The 19,113-nt window shown below is 50.7% G+C and overlaps 1 protein-coding gene across 1 annotated transcript in view; it reads left to right on the top strand.

Annotated features, from left to right (window-relative positions):
- The window catches only part of XYLB (xylulokinase), a 52,389-nt gene that overhangs the window by 18,253 nt on the left and 15,023 nt on the right, over positions 1-19,113 (top strand). Inside the window, exons 7-15 of the mRNA XM_034992202.1 lie at positions 470-535; positions 1,914-1,986; positions 4,039-4,157; positions 7,439-7,520; positions 10,798-10,838; positions 11,409-11,524; positions 12,305-12,420; positions 13,041-13,114; positions 14,688-14,784. Coding sequence (XP_034848093.1) covers positions 470-535; positions 1,914-1,986; positions 4,039-4,157; positions 7,439-7,520; positions 10,798-10,838; positions 11,409-11,524; positions 12,305-12,420; positions 13,041-13,114; positions 14,688-14,784 — 784 coding nt within the window. The remainder of the gene's footprint in view (positions 1-469; positions 536-1,913; positions 1,987-4,038; positions 4,158-7,438; positions 7,521-10,797; positions 10,839-11,408; positions 11,525-12,304; positions 12,421-13,040; positions 13,115-14,687; positions 14,785-19,113) is intronic.

Raw genomic sequence — 19,113 nt, forward strand, 5'->3', positions numbered from 1 at the left:
CAGCCTCTAACCTGGGATACAAATAGCACTTACACTTCAGGCAGTTTTGAAGCTGAAAGGAGTCAATGTATGCAAGGCCCTTAGTGCAGCTCCTGGAAAAGTTAAAAAAAAAAAAGAAAAGAATGCCTCTTTCCCACTGGCTTCGGCCACCGTTACAGGGCTGGCTGCGATTGGCCCAGCTTGGGTCATGTGACCCTTCTTGGGCCACCGGCCTTAAAAACAACAGGGAGGGGTGGGGAGCGGACCTGCGTCTTCTGCGCTGGGGCCCTTGGTCTGCACGGTCACTGTGCCGGGTGAGGAGCAAGGCTTATTCACTAAGGGTGTTCAGCTGACATTTCTAGATTTGAGGCCTTTGTAAAGCTTTCACGACACAAACTCATATACAGAGCATGCTATGCCAGTCTCAAGTTCTAGAGATGATCATTGCATGTAGGAGTTGGGTTTTTAAGAATTTGCAGTCTTTTTCCAGCGTTTTACAGGAAACCAAATTGCAAAGATTTACCAGCAGAATCCCGAGGCCTACTCACAGACAGAGGTTGGTGAAACGTTCCTATTTGATTTAAGTCACAGTTGAATTTCTTTTATAATACTTACCTTTAGCATAAATACATCTTGTGTGCACTGGCCAAAAACATCGATTAGCAGACATTAGAAATGGTATATATCCAGTTTGCTTTTTTCTCACTGGCAAGCCATTTCCAAAGAGGAGGGAGAGAATGGAATTGTGGGAAAGAGAAGTCAGGGCCTCTCCTGACCAGGTGGGGCGGAGGTCAGGGGCAGAGGTTAAGGGCAGGGTGGGAGCTGTGGGGATTGGTGTCTTCCTGGGGCCACCTGAGTCGTTGGTCCGGGTGCCTGCTAGTGTCTGTCCCCTCAGTTTCCTGCATGGTTAGCGCAGGATGGCTACCAGGCTCTTGATGGGCATGGGCTCGATGTTTTCTTTGGAAATGGGGAAAGCTGGACCCATGTGTCCCCACCATGGCCCTTCAGCCAGAGCCCGTGTCCCAGGAGCTCAGATTCGGTCCTTCATCCACAGGTGCTGCAAGCCAGCTCTTAACGCCACCTGGGAAGCAGCTCCACAACTTGGCTAGTGATTTTCATCTCTGGATCATTAGAAAATGATCAGCGCATGTTAAACCAGAGTGCCTTTTTAATCTTGGGCATTAACAACATCCCTTTTATTACGTGACGACTCAAGGTTCCAGATTACTCTGCGGCATTAGCAGTGCAGATTTCCGGGGCGGGGGTGGCTAAGGGCAGAGATGAAAAACCCTCTCCACACTCTGTGTATGGAACAAAGGTGGCCTGAGGGGGGGACAGGAGGTGCTGGCATTCTCTGCTGTGGTCCAAGGGCCCCTGAGTCCCATGTGGAAGCACGGACCCTCAGGGGGATATTTGAAATCCGTTACCAGTTTCTCCAGCTCATGCCTGGGCTCTGGTGCTTCTGAGGGGCCAACTCACTCATATTTATTCTGAACCCCTGAGAGTATCTTTGTTGGTTCTGAATCCTGTGGCCACACATCCCATTTCCCTTGGGACTAGCTATAAAGACCACAAAAACGGAGGAAGGAAATCAGGCACCACGCTCCCTGGATGCCGGGCGGAAAAGCCACTTCCTTAAGCACGGCTTTTTCCTAGGCCTTGTTGCTCTTTTCTCTTTGTTGGACTTGATAGTTTTCTGGCCTGTCAGAAACTGCAGAGTGAGGTAGGTGCTCTCCCAAGGACTCAGTTCTTGGTGTTCCAGATACTCCAATGCTCTAGAATCCAGGATACTCAGTCACCGCCATTACTGGGGCATCTCACTCAATGTTTCCACTTCCCTCCCCAGTTTAAAACTCTTCTTGGGTGGTGCGTACCAGAGTATTCAGTTGCTTATGGAAATGAGGCCTATCTCACTGTGTTTCTCTCTTTCACAGAGAATTTCTTTGGTCAGTAGTTTTGCTGCTTCCCTCTTCCTTGGGTCTTATGCCCCTATCGACTACAGTGATGGTAAGCCTTCAGAGTCCTGGGGGGTGTGCCTGTTCAGTATGGACGTGCATGCCTGTGGGTGGTGTGGGCCTCATCCCCCCGGGTGGGTGCCAGACTTCTAGCCCTTTCATATTTTGCCATGAAAGGAGTGTATTAGTTATCTTTTGCTGTGTAACGAATGACCCTAGTGCTTAGCAGCTAAAGACAACAACTGTTAATTTTTTTTTGTCTAATGCACTGCTTAACAGAGTAGGAACTTTATTTTTTAAATATTTTATTTACTTATTTGAGAGAGAGAGAGGGAGAGCATGAGTGCGGGCAGGGGCAGAGGGAGAAGCAGACTCCCCACTGAGCAGGGAGCTTGATGTGGGGCTTGTTCCCAGGATCCTAAGATCATGACCTGAGCCGAAGGTAGACGCTTAACCGACTGAGCCACCCAGGCGCCCCGACCACAAGTGTTTATTATCTCACAGAATTTCTTCAGGTCTCTAATCTGGGAGCAGCTGAGCTGGGTGGTGCTGGCTCAGGAGCTCTCATGAGGTGGCATTCAAGCTGGCAACCAGGACCAGCCATCAAAAGGCTCGACTGGGGCTGGAGGATCCACTTCCAGACCTCTTAGCCAGAGGCCTCACTCCCTCACCATGTGGGCCTCCCATAGGACACCAATGACACTGGAGCTGGATCCGCCCCCCCGCCCCGAGTGAGGGATGAGAGGAGAGGGCGGCCAAGCAGAGGCCGCAGAATCTTTTACATCTTAACCTTGGAAGTGACATGCCATCCCTTGTGGCCCGCCCTACTGGTCGCACAGACCTACCCAGATACAGGAAGGCAGGGACCTCATTAGGTGTGAACAGCAGAGCTTGGCGATGAGCATGAGCCATCTTGGAGCCTGGCTCCCACAAGGAGTTGTTTCTTGAAGTTGTGTTCACATTTGGAGAACTCAAGGGAGTGGTGAGTTTCTGGAGTCAATGCCTTGCCAAAAATTAATGTAAGTGATGCCAGTGAGGAAGGAGAGCTGGGAGGAGGCTGCCAAAGGCACTTTTGCATGAGGCCAAGCTAGAAGACCTGTGAAGCGCAGAGGGGAGCCGAGTGCAGAGCGAGAGCCCGGACCTATTCGCGTGGCTTCGGAAGAGTCTCGGAATGCTCAGAGCCTCCTGGGAATCCATCTGGAGTTGTCCGAGTGCTGTCGTATGCCACATATTATTCTAGCGTTCAGGGAGAGAAAGTAAGGTGCCCAAGCAGTGGTCCCCCAGTTTCACTCACAATCTGGAGAAGAAAGGACTCCTACAGGTAGCTCTACACAAGTCAGGCCAGCAAAGCCCTAAGCCTGGAATAGCCCGTGTCCACCCCGGGGCTGTGAAGTGCTGCTGGGAAACGTCATGGCCCCGCTCCTGTGGGCATTCCAAAGGTTGGGTTCTACAGCCTTGGCTAGGCCCTCCGCTCCGCTCTCCTCACCCACCTGAGAAGTCACCCCCTGATTCCCAGCCATCTCACCTCCTCACCTGGGTGCGTGACGCCATCAGCATCCCGGCCGACGGCTGTCTGCCTCCACCTGGGCCCAGTGGGGGAGGAAGAGGAGAGCCGTCCTCCTGTGCTCTGGCTTCTCTCCCCTTTGCCATCCTCAGGAAAGCCTTGGGAAACGTAGATTGTTTTCAGACACACTTCGTGAGCTGATCTCGGTGATTTCTTTAAAAGTTAGATGTGATTGGGGAAGCCTGAGGACTGACCCACATCGGCACGGGACCCTCTGAGCAGACCCCTTGAACCCCAGGGGACGCGGAGAATAGTTCCTCATCAGTGTAGTGTCGGATCTTAGGACTGCAGATTCCCAGGCTGACGTGAGGACTATTTGGAGGAGGTGGTGGGGCCATGTGTTTCTGAGGGCCCTGCTGACCTCTGGTTCTCTGGCCCTCTAGTTGCATAATGAGCCAGGCACACTGTATCCATTCCGTTGGGAAAGAGCTCCAGGTCTGGGCTTGCTGCAAGAGACAGTCGGCTTTCTGCCAGCTGGGTGCATGTCCACAACAGGTCCTTTTCAGAGATGTTTCTGTTTCTTGTTTCCTTCATTCCTAGGTTCTGGAATGAATTTGTTGCAGATCCAGGACAAAGTCTGGTCGCAGGTTTGCCTTGGCGCGTGTGCGCCTCATTTAGAGGAGAAGCTTGGCACACCCGTACCGTCATACTCCGTGGTGGTAGGTCCCCTTGCTGGTGACGTGCCTCGTTTCAGAGCTGGCAGCTACTGGGCCGAGCAGTGCAGAACACACACACACACAGTCACCCTCATTCATTTATTTACACACAGGCGTACACACTCGGGATTGTCAGGCCAGTATGAGAAGGGTTTGACGTACATCAAAGCCAAATGCCTGGATCGGTGCCTTGCATTTAGCAGGTGCTCAGGTGCATGTACGGATGACTGCCTCGTGGCGGTGAGGTGTGCGGTAAGGGGGACCTTGGAAAATTCCACTAGAAATTTATTAGAACAGGAAGAAAAGTGGAAAATATAAGTGGTGGGTGATTGCACACTTTAGGAAAAAATGCACAGAATGTTGACATTCTAGGGCTAGGAACCACCTCTGAAGCTTGAAGCAGGCAGTCTGGAGAAAATAGAAAGAAATACGAACGAGCTGGGGAGAGCGCAGGCTCTGGTGCCAGGTTGCCTGGGCTGGAACCCTGCCTCGGCCACTCACTGACTCTGTGACTTTAATCTGTGCCTCAATTTCCCCATCATTTCCATCTTTCCCGAAACATGGGAACAATGGTACTTTCTATGTCATCAGGCCGTTGTGCAGAAGAAATGAGTTGATGCATTTAAAGTGCTTAAGATAGGGGCGCCTGCCTAGCTCAGTCGGTAGAGCATGCTTCTCTTGATCTCGGGGTTGTGAGTTTGAGCCCCACACTGGGTGTAGAGATTACTTAAAAATAAGGCCTTTAAAAAATTTTTTTAAAAAAGAATAAAAACAGATAAAGTGTTTAAGATAGTGCCTGGTCCCAAGGGTAATATTAAAAACATTTAGGGCAGCCACATGCAAAAGAATGAAATTGGGCCCCTAACTTACACCATATGCAAAAATTAACTGAAAATGGATTAAAGACTTGAATGTAAGACCTGAAACCATAAAACTCCTAGAAGAAAACAGGCGTTGGTGATGATTTTTTGGGTTTGACACCACAAGCAAAGGCAAGAAAAGCAAAAATCAACAAATGGAACCTCATCAAATTTAAAAGCTTCTGCACAGCAAGGGAAACCATCAATAAAACAAAAAGGCAACCTATGGAATGGGAGAAAATATTTAAAAATCATATATGTGACAAGGAGTTAGTATCCAAAATATATAAAGAACTCAACTCCATAGCAAAAGAGGCAAAATAGCATGGCACCCCCATTCAGAATGGACACTGGTGTCCCCTAGTTAACTTACGTTTGTGGCTGTTCTGTGGGGAGGATGGAGTAGAGGGAGACCTGGGCCCTGCCCTTAGGGGCCCTTTGGTGGGAGCACATGCCAGACATTGAGAAGAGAGAGAATTCTAGGTGGTTCTGAGAGCTGGTGGGAAGGAAGCAGAAGGTCCCTGAGGCCCGCTCGTGCTGCCCGTTCCAAGTCCCAGCCACTTTTTGGAGATCAATTCCGACGCACAGAGCTTAGGGAGGGGTGTCCCCAGCCTTGGAGGGGAGTTCAAGGGACAGTTCAGGACCCAGGCCCGCTGAAGCCCAGCAGAAAGAATAAGGAAGGGCAAACAGGAAACTAAACGGCCAAGCCTTTGGGATTGGTATTCCATGCACGGCTTCTGGTTTTGTGTGAGCTGGAGAGCAGTGTTTGGTCCATGGCAGCAGGCTTTGTTTGCCTTATGCCAGGAACGCATGCCTCCAGGAGGGAGCCCGTGCACAGACTAGCAGCTTGAGGAGCGGAAAAGAACTGATTCTGAAAAGGGTATTTTCCTTTGTAACATATGTACCCACGTGACGGGGGAAAACAAGCCGAATCCATGTTTCCCATCATCCCTTCTTCTGCAGGTAGTGCCTAGACAGCTTACTCATTTTCTGCAGGCAAGTATTTGGGACATATGGTATCAGACGCTTCTCCAGCCCCGGCTCGCAGCCTCCTAAGCTGCCTCTTTTGCCAGCAGCTGTGGCTTCATGCAGGTGTCACCCGGCAGTACCCTGCCCCAGCTCTATCTCATTTCTCTCACTTTCTGCCCGCGGCTTCTGTGACTCCATGTTTGCACCCTACAAACCTGGAGGTCCAGGAAGTTAAAACCCCACGGGGCACCCCTCACCAGTGGAAGCCTGTGGAGAGCTGCTCCCCGTCCCGTCCCCTGGTGGACAGCCCCCAGATCCTTCACACACAGCTCCTCGGACATTGCCCACAGCGAGGACCAGCTTGACAGTTTAACCTTTGGGTGGGCTCTCCTTCCTCCCCAGTTCCCCTCTTGTTTCCTGGGATCACTTCCCCCAAATAAGCCACCTGCACACAAACCCTGACTCAGCCTCTGTTTCTTGAGGCAACCCGGGCCAAGACATTTCTCTCCCAGGAGATGGCTTATTCTGATGTAAATCCGAAATTTTCCTGGAAGGAGCAAAATTTTCTTTCCACACACCAGGACGGCCCGTCATTTGTTTTAAACTTTTGGAACTGAGATAAAGTCAGGGAAAGAGGAAAAACAGTGTTTTTCTTTTATGGCTTTGCTCTCTAAAGACTATGGGTCTGTTCAGAGGGGTCCCTGCTGTCTGGTCCCACAGCTGCCCTGGGAGGAGCCTTGGGGGTCATGCTTCCCCAGGGGTGTTCCCTCCCCCATACTGCCATTTTTGGTTTATTTTCTTTAGAATGTTGACCTGTGCATTTACATGTTTGGTTAATCAGATTGCTGGGCTGATAGAGCAAGGGTGTGGGGCATGATCTTCTTCCATGAATTTGCTTCCTGTGTGTCTTCTTTTACCTATTTTTAAAAATTTTTTTATTAATTTTTTTTTATTTATTTGAGAGAGCATGAGAGAGAGAGATCATGAGCAGGGGGGAGGGATAGAGGGAGAAGCAGACCCCTCCTGCTGAGCAGGGAGCCCGATGCGGGGCTCAATCCCAGGACCCTGGGATCATGACCTGAGCCGGAGGCAGATGCTTAACCGACTGAGCCACCCAGGCGCCCTCTCCTTGTTATTTATTTCCCACTAATGCTGTCTCAGAATTTGGAGCTTGCAAAACAAGTACAAGTTGGGGATTGGTTTGTTCTAGCTGCCTCTCAAAATCCAGTGGTGGTCAAGGCAGTGGGATGACCTAATATTTGTGGTTCCAAGCCTGTGCTGGGCTCCTCTGGCTTTTTGTGAACGGGAGGGACATCCCTGGTTTAGGACAGGGACTGATGTGAGTGCAGGCCCAGTGACCTGGAGCTTGAAGCCCTCTTGTGACCTGAGGCTTGGAGGGCTGTGCACAGTAGGTCAGATTTGCCTCAGTAGGGCATGCTTGCTTTTCCTCCTCAGGGAGCCATTTCTTCCTACTACATCCAGTGCTATGGATTTCCTCCAGGATGCAAAGTGGTGGCCTTCACTGGGGACAACCCTGGTGAGTACCTTGGAGGATTTCACTCTCCAAGTAGCCTGACTTGGTCCGTGCTGGACATTTGAGAATGCCAGTCCAGCCTCTGGAAACCCTTCTGTGGCAGGCCCTTCCTCCCTGGCCGCCTGCCACACTGCTGGCCTGAAATCTGACTCCTTGTACCTGCCCTATCTTGGCTCTTACTCTGCCCTCTGGAGCCACTAAGGGCTGCTGCCGTCCCCCCGCCCCCAGGTGAGAATGATCAGCGGTTAAGGCAGGCGGTCATGCCCACCCCTCCCTAACTGCGTTTTCTGTTCCAAGCTAAACATCCCGGTTCCTCCAGCCTTTCCTCTAGGACATGGTTTTGGGTCTCCTTCCTGGCATTTGATCTATGGGTATGAATTATTCCTCATCCGAATACCTTGTCCCTCCCCCAGCCACTCCGGGAAGTGTCATCAGGTCTCTGGAGAAAGGCCAGGTGGCCACACTGTGCCATCAGACTGCGGCCCCTCAGCCCCACCCCTGCGGCCCTTTTCCTGAAGAGCCACCAAATTAGGGTTGCCAGGCAAATGCAAATACAGATAGATACAGGACACCCAGTGTGCCTTGAATTTCAGAGGAATGATGAATAATTAGTATGATAAGTGCATCCCGTGCAGTATTTGAATTTCACATAACAAATGATTTTTTATTTTTTAAAGATTTTATTTTTTTATTATTATTTATTTGAGAGAGAGAGAATGAGAGAGAGCAAGCACATGAGAGGGGGGAGGGTCAGAGGGAGAAGCAGACTCCGGGAGCCCAATGCGGGACTCGATCCCGGGACTCCAGGATCATGACCTGAGCCGAAGGCAGTCGCTCAACCAACTGAGCCACCCAGGCGCCCAACAAATGATTTTTTAGTGTAAGTATGGCCCAAAGTATATCTCTCTGAAATTCAAATTTAACTGAGCGTCCGCCATTTTTTCTGGCAACTCTACTCCAAATCAGCATCCTCAGCTCCTGCTCTGAGGAAGTGTCAAGTACGTGGCAGAGGACCTGGGCTGCTGCCCGGGTGGGGCCAGGGTCTGCTGTCCTAGGGAGGCTGACTTCCTTCTTAGAGCCTCTCCTGCTTCTCTCTATGGTCAGGGAGCGTGGCTCTCTATTTCTTCTATTTTGCTCTCCTTTGAGACACATTTCTTTTCAGTTGTTTTCTGCCTTCAGCGCTCCTGATTTCAACACCCACCAGCCTCTCTGTACTTTCCTCCTGTTGGCTATGTAGACGAGCAGGACAGGGGCATCCAAAATAAATAAACAGAGACGCATATGTCTAGGAGTAGAGTTGTATGCCTCGAAATAGCGTGGGTGGTCCTTGTTAAAATTCATCCTTAATGGCAATAGGTACATTATCAGTGTTATTATTAGATTCTATATTTTCTGCAGTGTCTCTGTATTTTTGTGGTCAGGAAAAACACTGAAGTCGCTACTATTATTACAGCTATCACTGAGAATAACGCTAACGCTCGTGGTGTTCCTCGGTCTGCTTCTGGCCTGTCTGCTCTGGAGCTGAGGGCACAGTGAGCACGTCCCCACCACACCTGTGGCCGCATCAGTGTCCTGGCTGTGACCCCTCCCTACTGGGACAGCCTTGGCTCTGGCATCTGGAGGGAACCCCAGGAGCCAGACAAGGGCCTTTCCTATCCCTGAGCAATTTCTGGAGACGGGCGCGTGGAACCCTGTTGGCAAAGCACAGAACCAATCAAAGCGGGTTTTGGAGAAGGGATCCCAGTGTTCCTGGTCCAAAAGTGGAGGGGAGGCAGGGGCTGGTGGACAGTGGCCAGATTTCCACAGTGGCAAGGCATGAAGCCCCAAGATCTGTCCCCTGGATTGAGAGGCGGCTCCAGCCTGCAGTGTGTGGGTTCTGGTGCCCGAGGCTCCCAGGGGACACCCAGCCCCAGTTCCCACCTGCCCAAAAAGCTGGGAGGTCCAGCCTCCCTCAAAGAAGAACGGTTGGTGTAGGAGCACCAACTTAGGAAAGTTCTACACTTTCAGAATGAAAATAACTTCACTGAGTCTCATTAGGCAAAGTATCTTGTACCTCCTCTATCAACTAGAAGAATGTCAGGGGGAAGAATGGGCCTTTTTAACCACTAAAGTGAGCTTCTGGGCATGTTTGAGCAAGAATAACAAAGAAGCAGCTTTCCAATCCTTCCTCTTGGACCTCGTTTCCAGCTGAATGTTGGTGATACCAGGCAGGTAGCCCTCAGTCGGTCTCTCCCTAAGTCTGACCTTGAGTTAAGTCATGCATTAATTGTTCCTTCATTAAAACAACAACAAGCAAGCAGACTAACCAAGGCTCATGCTCTTTTTCTTACTCACAAGGGATACCTCTTCACTGCAGAAAAAAAAATTGTTAAATACTGACAAACCAAAGGAAGGATGTAAAAATCATCCATAATCTCTTAACCCAGAGATAACCACAGTTAAAATTTTGATGGCTATCCTTCCACCTTTCTTTCTGTGCTCATAAGTAAACATATTTTGTTTTAACTAACCCAGGCAATATTTTTGTGCAGCATCATGTTAACGGTTGCCTAGGGCCAGTTGCTCCACATTTCTTTCTCCAGTCCCTTGTGGTGGAGCTCAGTGGGGCTTCCAGTGCTCGGGCAATGCAAACGGTGTTGACGCGCACACCCTGTCCTGTCCCTCATCCCTACAGGCTAAGTTCTCCGAGGTGGGGTTCCTGGATCCAAGGCCTGACACACACAGCAGTGATGGTGGAGGACCACCTGTCCCTTCCACGTTTCTCCTTTCACTCAACCAGTTAGTCATTCGACATTTAGTGAGCCCCCAGTCAATGCCAGACCTTCTTTCAGTTCCAGAGTGCATCAGTGAGACAGGCCGATGCGGATTGCTGTTCTGGGCCTCATGTCTCAGGGGGACAGACACTGCCCTTTACTTTCTGCCCCCTTTACACTCCTGCCTCACCCTCTCTTTCTCTGCCATGTGTATTCTGGTGTCTTGACTTGGCCCCCTTGTTTCTCTGCACTCTGGGGAGCACCTGATGGTGGGGCGTTTGGACCCTTTTGGAAGAGGCTTCCCAGCTCAGATCGGAGGCTCTGACCTCAGGGACTCTACCCTTTGACCCCTGGGACCTCCCCTTGGGCCATCCTGAGCCCTCAACTCACCCTGCTCCTGCCTCTACCCTAGCATGTGGCTTGGGGCGGGAGGTTCAGGGCTGGCTCCCATCTGGGGGTGACTGTGGTTTGCTTTTTGGCTCTGTGTGACCTCCAGCTAATCAGAGGCTCCCCTCCTCTCTTCTCAGCGTCGCTGGCAGGCATGAGGCTGGAGGAGGGTGACATTGCGGTAAGGTGACTTCTCATGCCCACAGGCAAAGCCAGCTCTTTGTGCCCTGGGGGACGAGGGCCCCAGCAGCACCTTTGCTGCCTCTTAGAGGGTCTGCCAGTCCCAAAAGGCAGCTGAGGGAGGGGATAGGAAGACCCAGGCCCCAGGACCTGCGCTTAGAAGGTTATGGCCTTTGCCGGGTAGGCAGGTCCCCTTGACAATGGCCAGTCTTGGTGGGTACAGTGGTGGAAGGGTGAGACATTGGGCCAGAGGACTGTGAGCTCCCCGGATGAATAAAGAAAACATAACCTGTGCCCTTCTGGGTCTACTGGGAAGGTCATTTGGGAACCAGTTGTCACCCAAACCATTAGTTAGATGCAATTGTGGTAAATTCTAGAAAATCGGCCCACAGTTTCCATAAGAGCCTAAATCTGGTTGCTAACTTTGGACTCATCTAGTGTGGGAGGGTTAGAAGAAGAGGTTTCTCTGAGGAAGTGGCATTTAATCTGCAGCATGAGGAGTGAAACAAAGGGGGTCAGGGCTGGCGGAGCTGGACAGAGAGGCGCCTCATCTCTGCCCATTTCTTCCCAGGTCAGCCTGGGCACCAGCGACACCCTATTTCTCTGGCTCCAGGAGCCCGTGCCCACCCTGGAAGGGCACGTCTTCTGCAACCCAGTTGATGTCCAGCACTACATGGCACTCCTGTGGTAGGCTTGGTGGGCAGTGGGCAGGTGTGACACCGTGTGGAGCCCGCAGGCTTTCCTGCTCAGCGAGCTCTTGTGGCCTCTGAGACCCTGGGACTCTGGTTTTTTTCTGACAGCAGAGCTAGGTGGGGAGGAAGCCCGGACCTGGAGTCCTCGCCAAACCCAGATTCCAGTCCCATCCTCAACACCCATATCCTGTGTGGCCCGGGGCAGACCCCATGGCTCACGTGAGCCACACTTTGCTCATCGAATGCGAAGAATGAAAGGTTTACTTCATGGTGTTATTAGGACATGCCTAGCATGTGCTAGACCTTCAACAATAGTAGGAAGGACATCCTGCCCCCTGACGGTTGTCATGGAGGAGGTGTGCTCTGCACCCTGATGACAGGCCTTTGGAAACCCACCAGAGGCTACTCAGGGAAGTTTCTGAGCCTCTAGGCCCCAGGAACCATTGGAGGATATGTAGGTCTAGTAAATTTAGCCAGCTCTGTTCCATCGTCCAGGTGGTACAACGCGTAGAAGCCACAGCTCCCCGTCTCTTCCTGGGGTGCCTTTGCGGCAACCTCTGTAAACAGAGTCCGAGACAAGCCTTCCCCAGTGATTCCCAGGGACCTTCGCTGGGCCTGATAACCTGAGGGAGAACCTCAGATCTCTGCCAGCCACTGCCTGGGGGTTGTGGTCCAGCTTGACCTGCAGCCCTTCGACCTGGGACTCTTCACCAAAACACATGGGTCCAGTCAGCAAGCAGTGGGTCCCCCCTCAGGGTTGTGTGCACTTCTGCAGCTTTAAAAATGGCTCCCTCATGAGAGAGAAGATCCGTGATGAGTCCGCTTCCTGTTCCTGGAGTGATTTCTCCGAGGCACTGCGGTCCACGGAGATGGGCAACGGCGGGAATCTGGGTAGGCTGTTTGGTGGTGCCCAGGCCTGTGAAGGGCAGTAGCTGCTGACAGGAGGGCCCCAGGGGAAGGGGGAAAGGAGGGCCACGGAGCAAGCCAGGGGGAGCCCTAGCTGTGTGTCCTTCTGCTCCGTGGGTCTTCCAAACTACTGTGAGGCCCAACGATCTGAGCAAGGTAGGGCCGTTCTCCATGCTTTGAGTGGAGGGCTCTGTCCCCCTCAGAGCCCCTGGTGACAGCCTCAGGGAGGACAGCCACAGCTCCTGCTCTACCCTGGTGTGCGCCCATATGTAGCTTTCTGCCCCAGATGCAGGGTTCTCTTCGGAAGAGGGCCCAGCATTGGGCCAGGCCTTCTGAGCAGGGAGGGGACGTGCGGCCCTCAGTCAAACCTGCACTGGTATTTCAGGGCTGGTGGGGCAGCTGCCTCTGGTCTGGGCTGTCGGGTAAGAGTAGGCAGAACTGTCTTTAGGAGGATCTAGCCCAGGCCCTTCCAGTTCCTGTCTTTCCCGACTCTTCTGGGGGACAGAGATAAGAGGTCATTTCACCTTATTCTGTCCTAAGTCTTTGAGAGGCTTATCTTTTGTTTTTGATTACCGACAGTGACTCTCTTCCTGGTCTGGTTTCAGGTTTTTATTTTGACGTAATGGAGATCACCCCTGAAATTATTGGGCGCCATCGGTTTAGTGCAGAAAACCGACAGGTACGTGTGGTATTCGTATTGGAGAGAAATTGCCTCCAGTTTCGAGTATTGAATTGAACAACTGCCTCCCAAGTTCTGCTACTTGAGGGACTTCATTCATTTACTCCGCTCTTGCTAACGCAAACGTCTTGATGTGCTGGCGTGCGTTTTAGTGCTGGGGAATCCGCAGAATCTAGGACAGACGCGATTCTCACAAAGAGGAGTGTAGAATACCTCGGGGCTTTCCCCTGGCTGACCCGTGTCCACACTGACTGCCACTGAAAGCCATAGAACCTGTTCCCTTGGCAAGCTTAATCCTGCACCCCCAAGGACTCACATTGTCCCCAGATCGGGTATTTCTTCCTGATCAAAAGCCTCTGGGACTGGAAGCACTAACATTTATTGCGTGCTGTTTGGCTCCAAGCACTGTGCTGGTGGTTCCCTGTGTCCCTCATTGACTGCTCAGAGCATCCTGAGGTCCAGAGATGCTAAATCATGTGCCCAAGTCACCAGGGCCTGGGTGGTGCAGGGGGCCCTCCAGACCCAGTCCTCCCTGGTCCTGAAGCACTGTTTCCTTTCCCCTCCACCGTGCATGTGGGATTGAGTAAGTCCCTCTGTCTAGTAACTGTTACAGTTAGAGTTGGCATCAGATTTGTGGCTGATGAAGTCATGACACATTGGGTTGTAAGTGGAAAGCTTTATATAAACTCTAGGGGGAGGGGCTCACCTCAGTCTTCTGATGAAGGGTCTGTTTGGTTTCTGTTGTTCATACAGAGAAGGTATGACTGTTCCCCTTTGCATAAACCCGTCGGGGTCTGTCAGGGAGAAGGTAGGGTCTGTCGCTGGTCTCAGGGGCTAAGGCATGGGCGAAGCTGGGGTTGACGCCTATCAGCATTAGCCTGACGGACACTCCTCAGCTGTGGGTTCTCACTTAGTATCACACACCTAGACCAGGCTCTGTTGTCTCATTTGATCATTATACCCACCCTGAAACAGGTACCACTATGAGCTCGGTTTTGTTAAGAAAGAAAATGAAAATCCCAGCAAGATTTACCTAACTTAACTCGAGGTCACAGAGCTGAACCCTTGGTGGCCTGAAACTGAGTTCTCTGATGCTCTGTGTCCCCAAAGTGAGCACGCCTGAGGCTGGGGGCATGTATGTGTGAGCGATGTGTTCGTGTGAGCATGTGCAGCAGGTGCTTAGTGGGTCAAGAGCCCCAGCTGTGTATGAGCTGCCCTGGAGGCCTGAGTCATGAGTTCTGAATCTGGGCTGTTTAAAAAGACAACACATGCATGCATGCATGCACACGCATGCACACTCACACGCATGCATGTGCACACACACGCACACTCACGCATGCATGCACACACGCATGCACACGCACACACATGCTCGCGCACATGCATGCATGCACATGCACACGCATGCTCATGCAATGCATGCATGCATGCACACGTGCACACATGCTCGTGCATACGCATGCACACACACATGCTCACGTACACACATGCATGCACTCACACACATGCACGCACACATACAATGAAGGGACACCAAGGAGTTTTCACTGTGCCTGCTTTCTCCTGGGGACAGGTCTCAGCATTCCCTAGGGCTGTGGAGATCCGGGCACTGATTGAAGGGCAGTTCATGGCCAAGAGGATCCATGCCGAGGGCTTGGGCTACCGAGTCAGTAAGTGAGCTGCTGGTGGGCTGTGTTCTGGGGTGGGGACCCTCACACCCTGAGGTGCTTGAGATGCTTCCCGGCCTTCAGGCCAGGCCTTGCACGGCGCTGTCTGTTGAAGCTCCTTTCCCGGGGCAGGAGGGAGATGGAGCCCGGCCGTGGGTGGCTGGGGAGAAGGTGAGTCAGCAGGCCCGTGTGGGCAGGCAGGGACGAGAAGGTAGCTTGTTGCTGCTTCTCTGCTCTGTCCCCAGTAGCCTGACCTTCTGGCGCGTAGCTGTAGCACTTAGAGACCTTTCTGTAACCCAGACCTCCAACGTGCAGATGCAGTGTCCCAAGCTCCAGACCCTGAGGACATGGGCAGTGCAGGTGGGAAAGGTCTAGGCTGGGGCCATCTGCCTGTGGGGCACAGTCTGAGCACTTCAGCTTGGATGGGGAAGAGTGGGGATGCAGAACCACTGTCCAATCTGAGAGGTCTGGAATGGAAAGGCAGAGCAGGGCAGGTTGGCGGGGGGGGCTCTGTGGGGAGAAAGGGATTTCTAAGAACTTGAGCTATGGAATGGGCAGCTTTAGGAGGGCGGTGAGTTCCCCTTACTGCTGGCCCTGGAATGGTCTGGGGCGAGGGCTTCTGCCAGGAGGCTGGAGTCCGGGTCTCTAAGCTGTATTTGTCCCCCTGGGCAGCAGCTGTTGTCACTAGAGAGGGTAGAAAACCCCTGAAGCCTCTTTGCTTGAGCGCCTCCTCATGACACTTTTATGGACAATCTGAGCTCTGTGTAGTATGTTTTCTGTCTTTGAACCAACCAAGTGCAAGCATACTCTAGAAATCAGCATTAGGTAAGCCTTCTGAGAAGTTGCACACACACACCTCCCCAGCAGTCCCGCCTCTCTGTGCATGCATAATGGAAATGTGTACACATGGTCTCTAAAGACGTACAGGAGAGCATTCATCATGGCACGGTGCTTACTGGCCCCGCGCTGGAACCCAGCGCCCATGGGTAGTAGACAGGAGACATGCATTCTGGGGTATTCGTGCAATGTGATGCTACACCGAAATGAAAATAAGCCAGCCTCCACCACGGGCAACAAAATGGATGAATCGCACAGATGTCACTCAGAGCAAGAGAAGCCAGACACAAAAGTGTGTGTGGCAAGATTCTGTGTACATCAAGTTTAAAACCAGACTGTCACTGGAAGCCAGGGCAGCGAACCTTTCAGAGGAAGAGGGCCTCTGGGATGCTGGTGGTGGTCTCTTTCCTGAGTTACATGGGTGTCTTGAGTTTGTGAAAATTTGTCAAGCTGTCAACTTATGAGGCGTTACCTACGTTTTTCAGGGTGTACGTCTGTTCACTGCAAATTTTAAAACAAATAAAATGATCATGATAAACATTTCCATTTCTCTCCATTCCATCACTCAAAGTGTAAAAAGAAATTCCCCAGGGGCGCCTGGGTGACTCAGTCAGTTAAGCGTCTGCCTTTGGCTCAGGTTATGATCCCAGGGTCCTGGGATCGAGTCCTGTGTCGGGCTCTCTGCTCAGTGGGGAGTCTGCTTCTCCCTTTCCCTCTCCCCCTCCCCCTGCACGTGCTCTCTCTCCCACTCTCTCTCATATAAATAAATAAAATCTTAAAAAGAAAAAAAAGAAAGATATTCCCCCAGAGGTCTCCAAAGATTTCAGAATCCCCTGAAAAGTGAGATAGGTGAGCAGGGCTGGGATGGTGCTGATGTCTTCACCCAGTGCCCTGCATGAAGGGTCCTCTGGCCAGCAGAAGGCGGCACTTTGTTGGGGGCTGGCCCCAACAGTGTGCAGGAAGAGGCAGTGAGAACAGAGAGGTCCTCCTGGGCACTGGAGGGGTGATGGAATCATGCCATCATTCCCAGCCTTTAAAGCAGTTTTGTGCAAACCCGCATAAAATTACTTATCCTCTTAGGAGACTTAAAGGCAATATCAAACCTGTCTTGCTAGCTGTGCTGGCCTCCTCTCAAATAAGATTACATAAATGAACATGCTTGGAACCAAGAAGGGCTGCACAAACGTGAGGCATCATTCTCCCGACTGACCCGTGTTCTTAGGTGACTTGCTTCTATAACTCGACGTTATGTTCATGAATTCGCCCGTGTGAATTAGCATAGCTACCAGTTGTCAGCTCTCACAGTGCTGTGGGGTTCCATCGTGATTGTACCATGATCCGTTTACCGTTGCTCTGTGATGTACGTTTGCACGTGTTACCAACCGCGCTGCTAGAACAGTCTTGTGCAGGCCCTTGGCTGATTTTTCCTTACTTCATCTCTTCTGTGTAACAGGTATTGGTAGTAAACTGACAACCTGAGTGGATGGATTTTGTTTCTGGAACTTGTCATGTTTGGCTAGCATAATGCTTACTTTGTTAATCAAATACGTTTAGGGTGGGCCTGCTCACTCAGGCGCCACGTCAGCACAGGGGCTGCCATGCACTAGCCCAGTCCACATTTATTTATTTATTTATTTGAGAAAGAGAGAGAGAGCACAAGCAGGGGGAGCGGCAGGCAGAGGGAGAAGCAGACTCCCTACCGAGCAGGGAGCCCGACGCAGGGCTCGATCCCAGGACCCCGGGATCATGACCTGAGCCGAAGGCAGATGCTTAACGACTGAGCCACCCAGGCGCCCCCTCTTCTCTCTTCTTTACCTCCCATTTTCCATTTCCAGGATGTTACTGTTCAGTGTGCATTATGCATCAATAATTATGTAAATTATACACTTGGTGGCTTTCCTTGATTACCACTATTTATTATATCACACATCTAAGTGGTTTTGTATTTGGCTTTCATCTTTGCTTCAGGACATCCTTGACTAGTTCTTTCATGTAGAGGTGGGGGTAAGGGGAATGGTCTCTGACTGTATGAAAATAGTTTAATTTTGCCTTCACACTTAAATGCTACTTTTATAATATGTGGAATTCTGAATTCAAAGATCATATTATTTTAGAACTTCGAAAATAATGTTCTTTTGTCTTCTGACTTTTAGGGTTGCCAGTGAGAAGCCCATCTGTATGGTATTTTTTTCCTCTACAGAATCTTCTAGAATCTTCTTAGGATTTTGGAAATTTCTCAACTAAAGTCTGGGTATAGGCCTTACGCCTTCATTGTGCCGAGCACCCGCTGGCCCCTTTTGCCTGAATATATCTGACTTTTTCTACCTTGGGAAAATTTATTACATCATTTCTCCGATGATTTATTTCCCTTCATTTTCTCTGTTCTTTTTACTAGAATTCATATGAGGCCGGTGGTTTCCGACAGAGGTGATTTTGCCCCCCAGAGGAATTTTTGATGATATCTGGAGACATTTTTGGTGCCACCAACAGGGAGTGCTCCTGGCATCTCACTGGCAGAGGCAGAGATGCTGCTGCACATTCTGCAGTGTGTGCAACAAGCCCCCACAGCCAATGATGATCCAGCCCAAATGTCAGCTGTGCCAAGCTTGAGAAACCCTGTCCTATGCAGACCAGATGTTGGCTCTCTGGCCCTAATTGCACTTTGCTTTATTTCGTCATAGAACTTGTCACTCTCAGGGGCCCCTGCCTGGCTCAGTCGGAAGAGCATGCGACTCTTCATCTTGAGGTCGTGAGTTCGAGCCCCACGTTGAGTGTAGAGATGACATAAATAAGTAAATAAAATTTTTGAAAAATGAACTTGTCACTATCATGCTCTATTTTTAAATTTATCTTTTTATGGTCTGTCCTCCCTCAACTAGAATATGAGCTCTCTGAGAGGAAGAATCTCATCTGTCTTGTTAAACTATCTATTCCCACTTCTTAAACCACTACCAGGTGGCAACTGGGCTCTCCCTAAATATTTGTAGACTGAATAACTCTAAAAGGATAAATGAATTCTGTGTCTTCTAACTTTATTCTTTCTCTTTCCTTGTCACTTTAAATCATAGGGAATTTCCTGGATTGTATCTTTCAGGTTATTATATTAGATATGGCCATGTTTATTCTACTCTTTAGTTTTTGCACCTAAATTTGTTTGTAATCATATATCTTTTTTTTTTTTTAGATTTTATTTATTTGAGAGAGAGAGAGTGAACACAAGCGGGGGAGGGCAGAGGAAGAGGGAGAAGCAGACTCCCTGCTGAGCAGAGAGTCCAATGTGGGGCTCTATCCCAGGACGCTGAGATCATGACCTGAGCTGAAGTCAGACGCTTAACCGACTGAGCCATCCAGGCGCCCCTCATATATCATTTTTTTAATTTTTAGAACTCTTTCTTGTTTCCCAGTTCTTCTTCGTAATGGTTTATTCTTTTTTATGGATTTATACCCATTCAAATACACCAGAGGATAAAATATTGGAATTTTTTCAAATTTGCC

Source organism: Mirounga leonina, unplaced genomic scaffold, assembly GCF_011800145.1.
Source record: "Mirounga leonina isolate KUSES-001 unplaced genomic scaffold, KU_Mleo_1.0 Mir_115, whole genome shotgun sequence".
Classification (NCBI taxonomy): Eukaryota; Metazoa; Chordata; class Mammalia; order Carnivora; family Phocidae; genus Mirounga; species Mirounga leonina.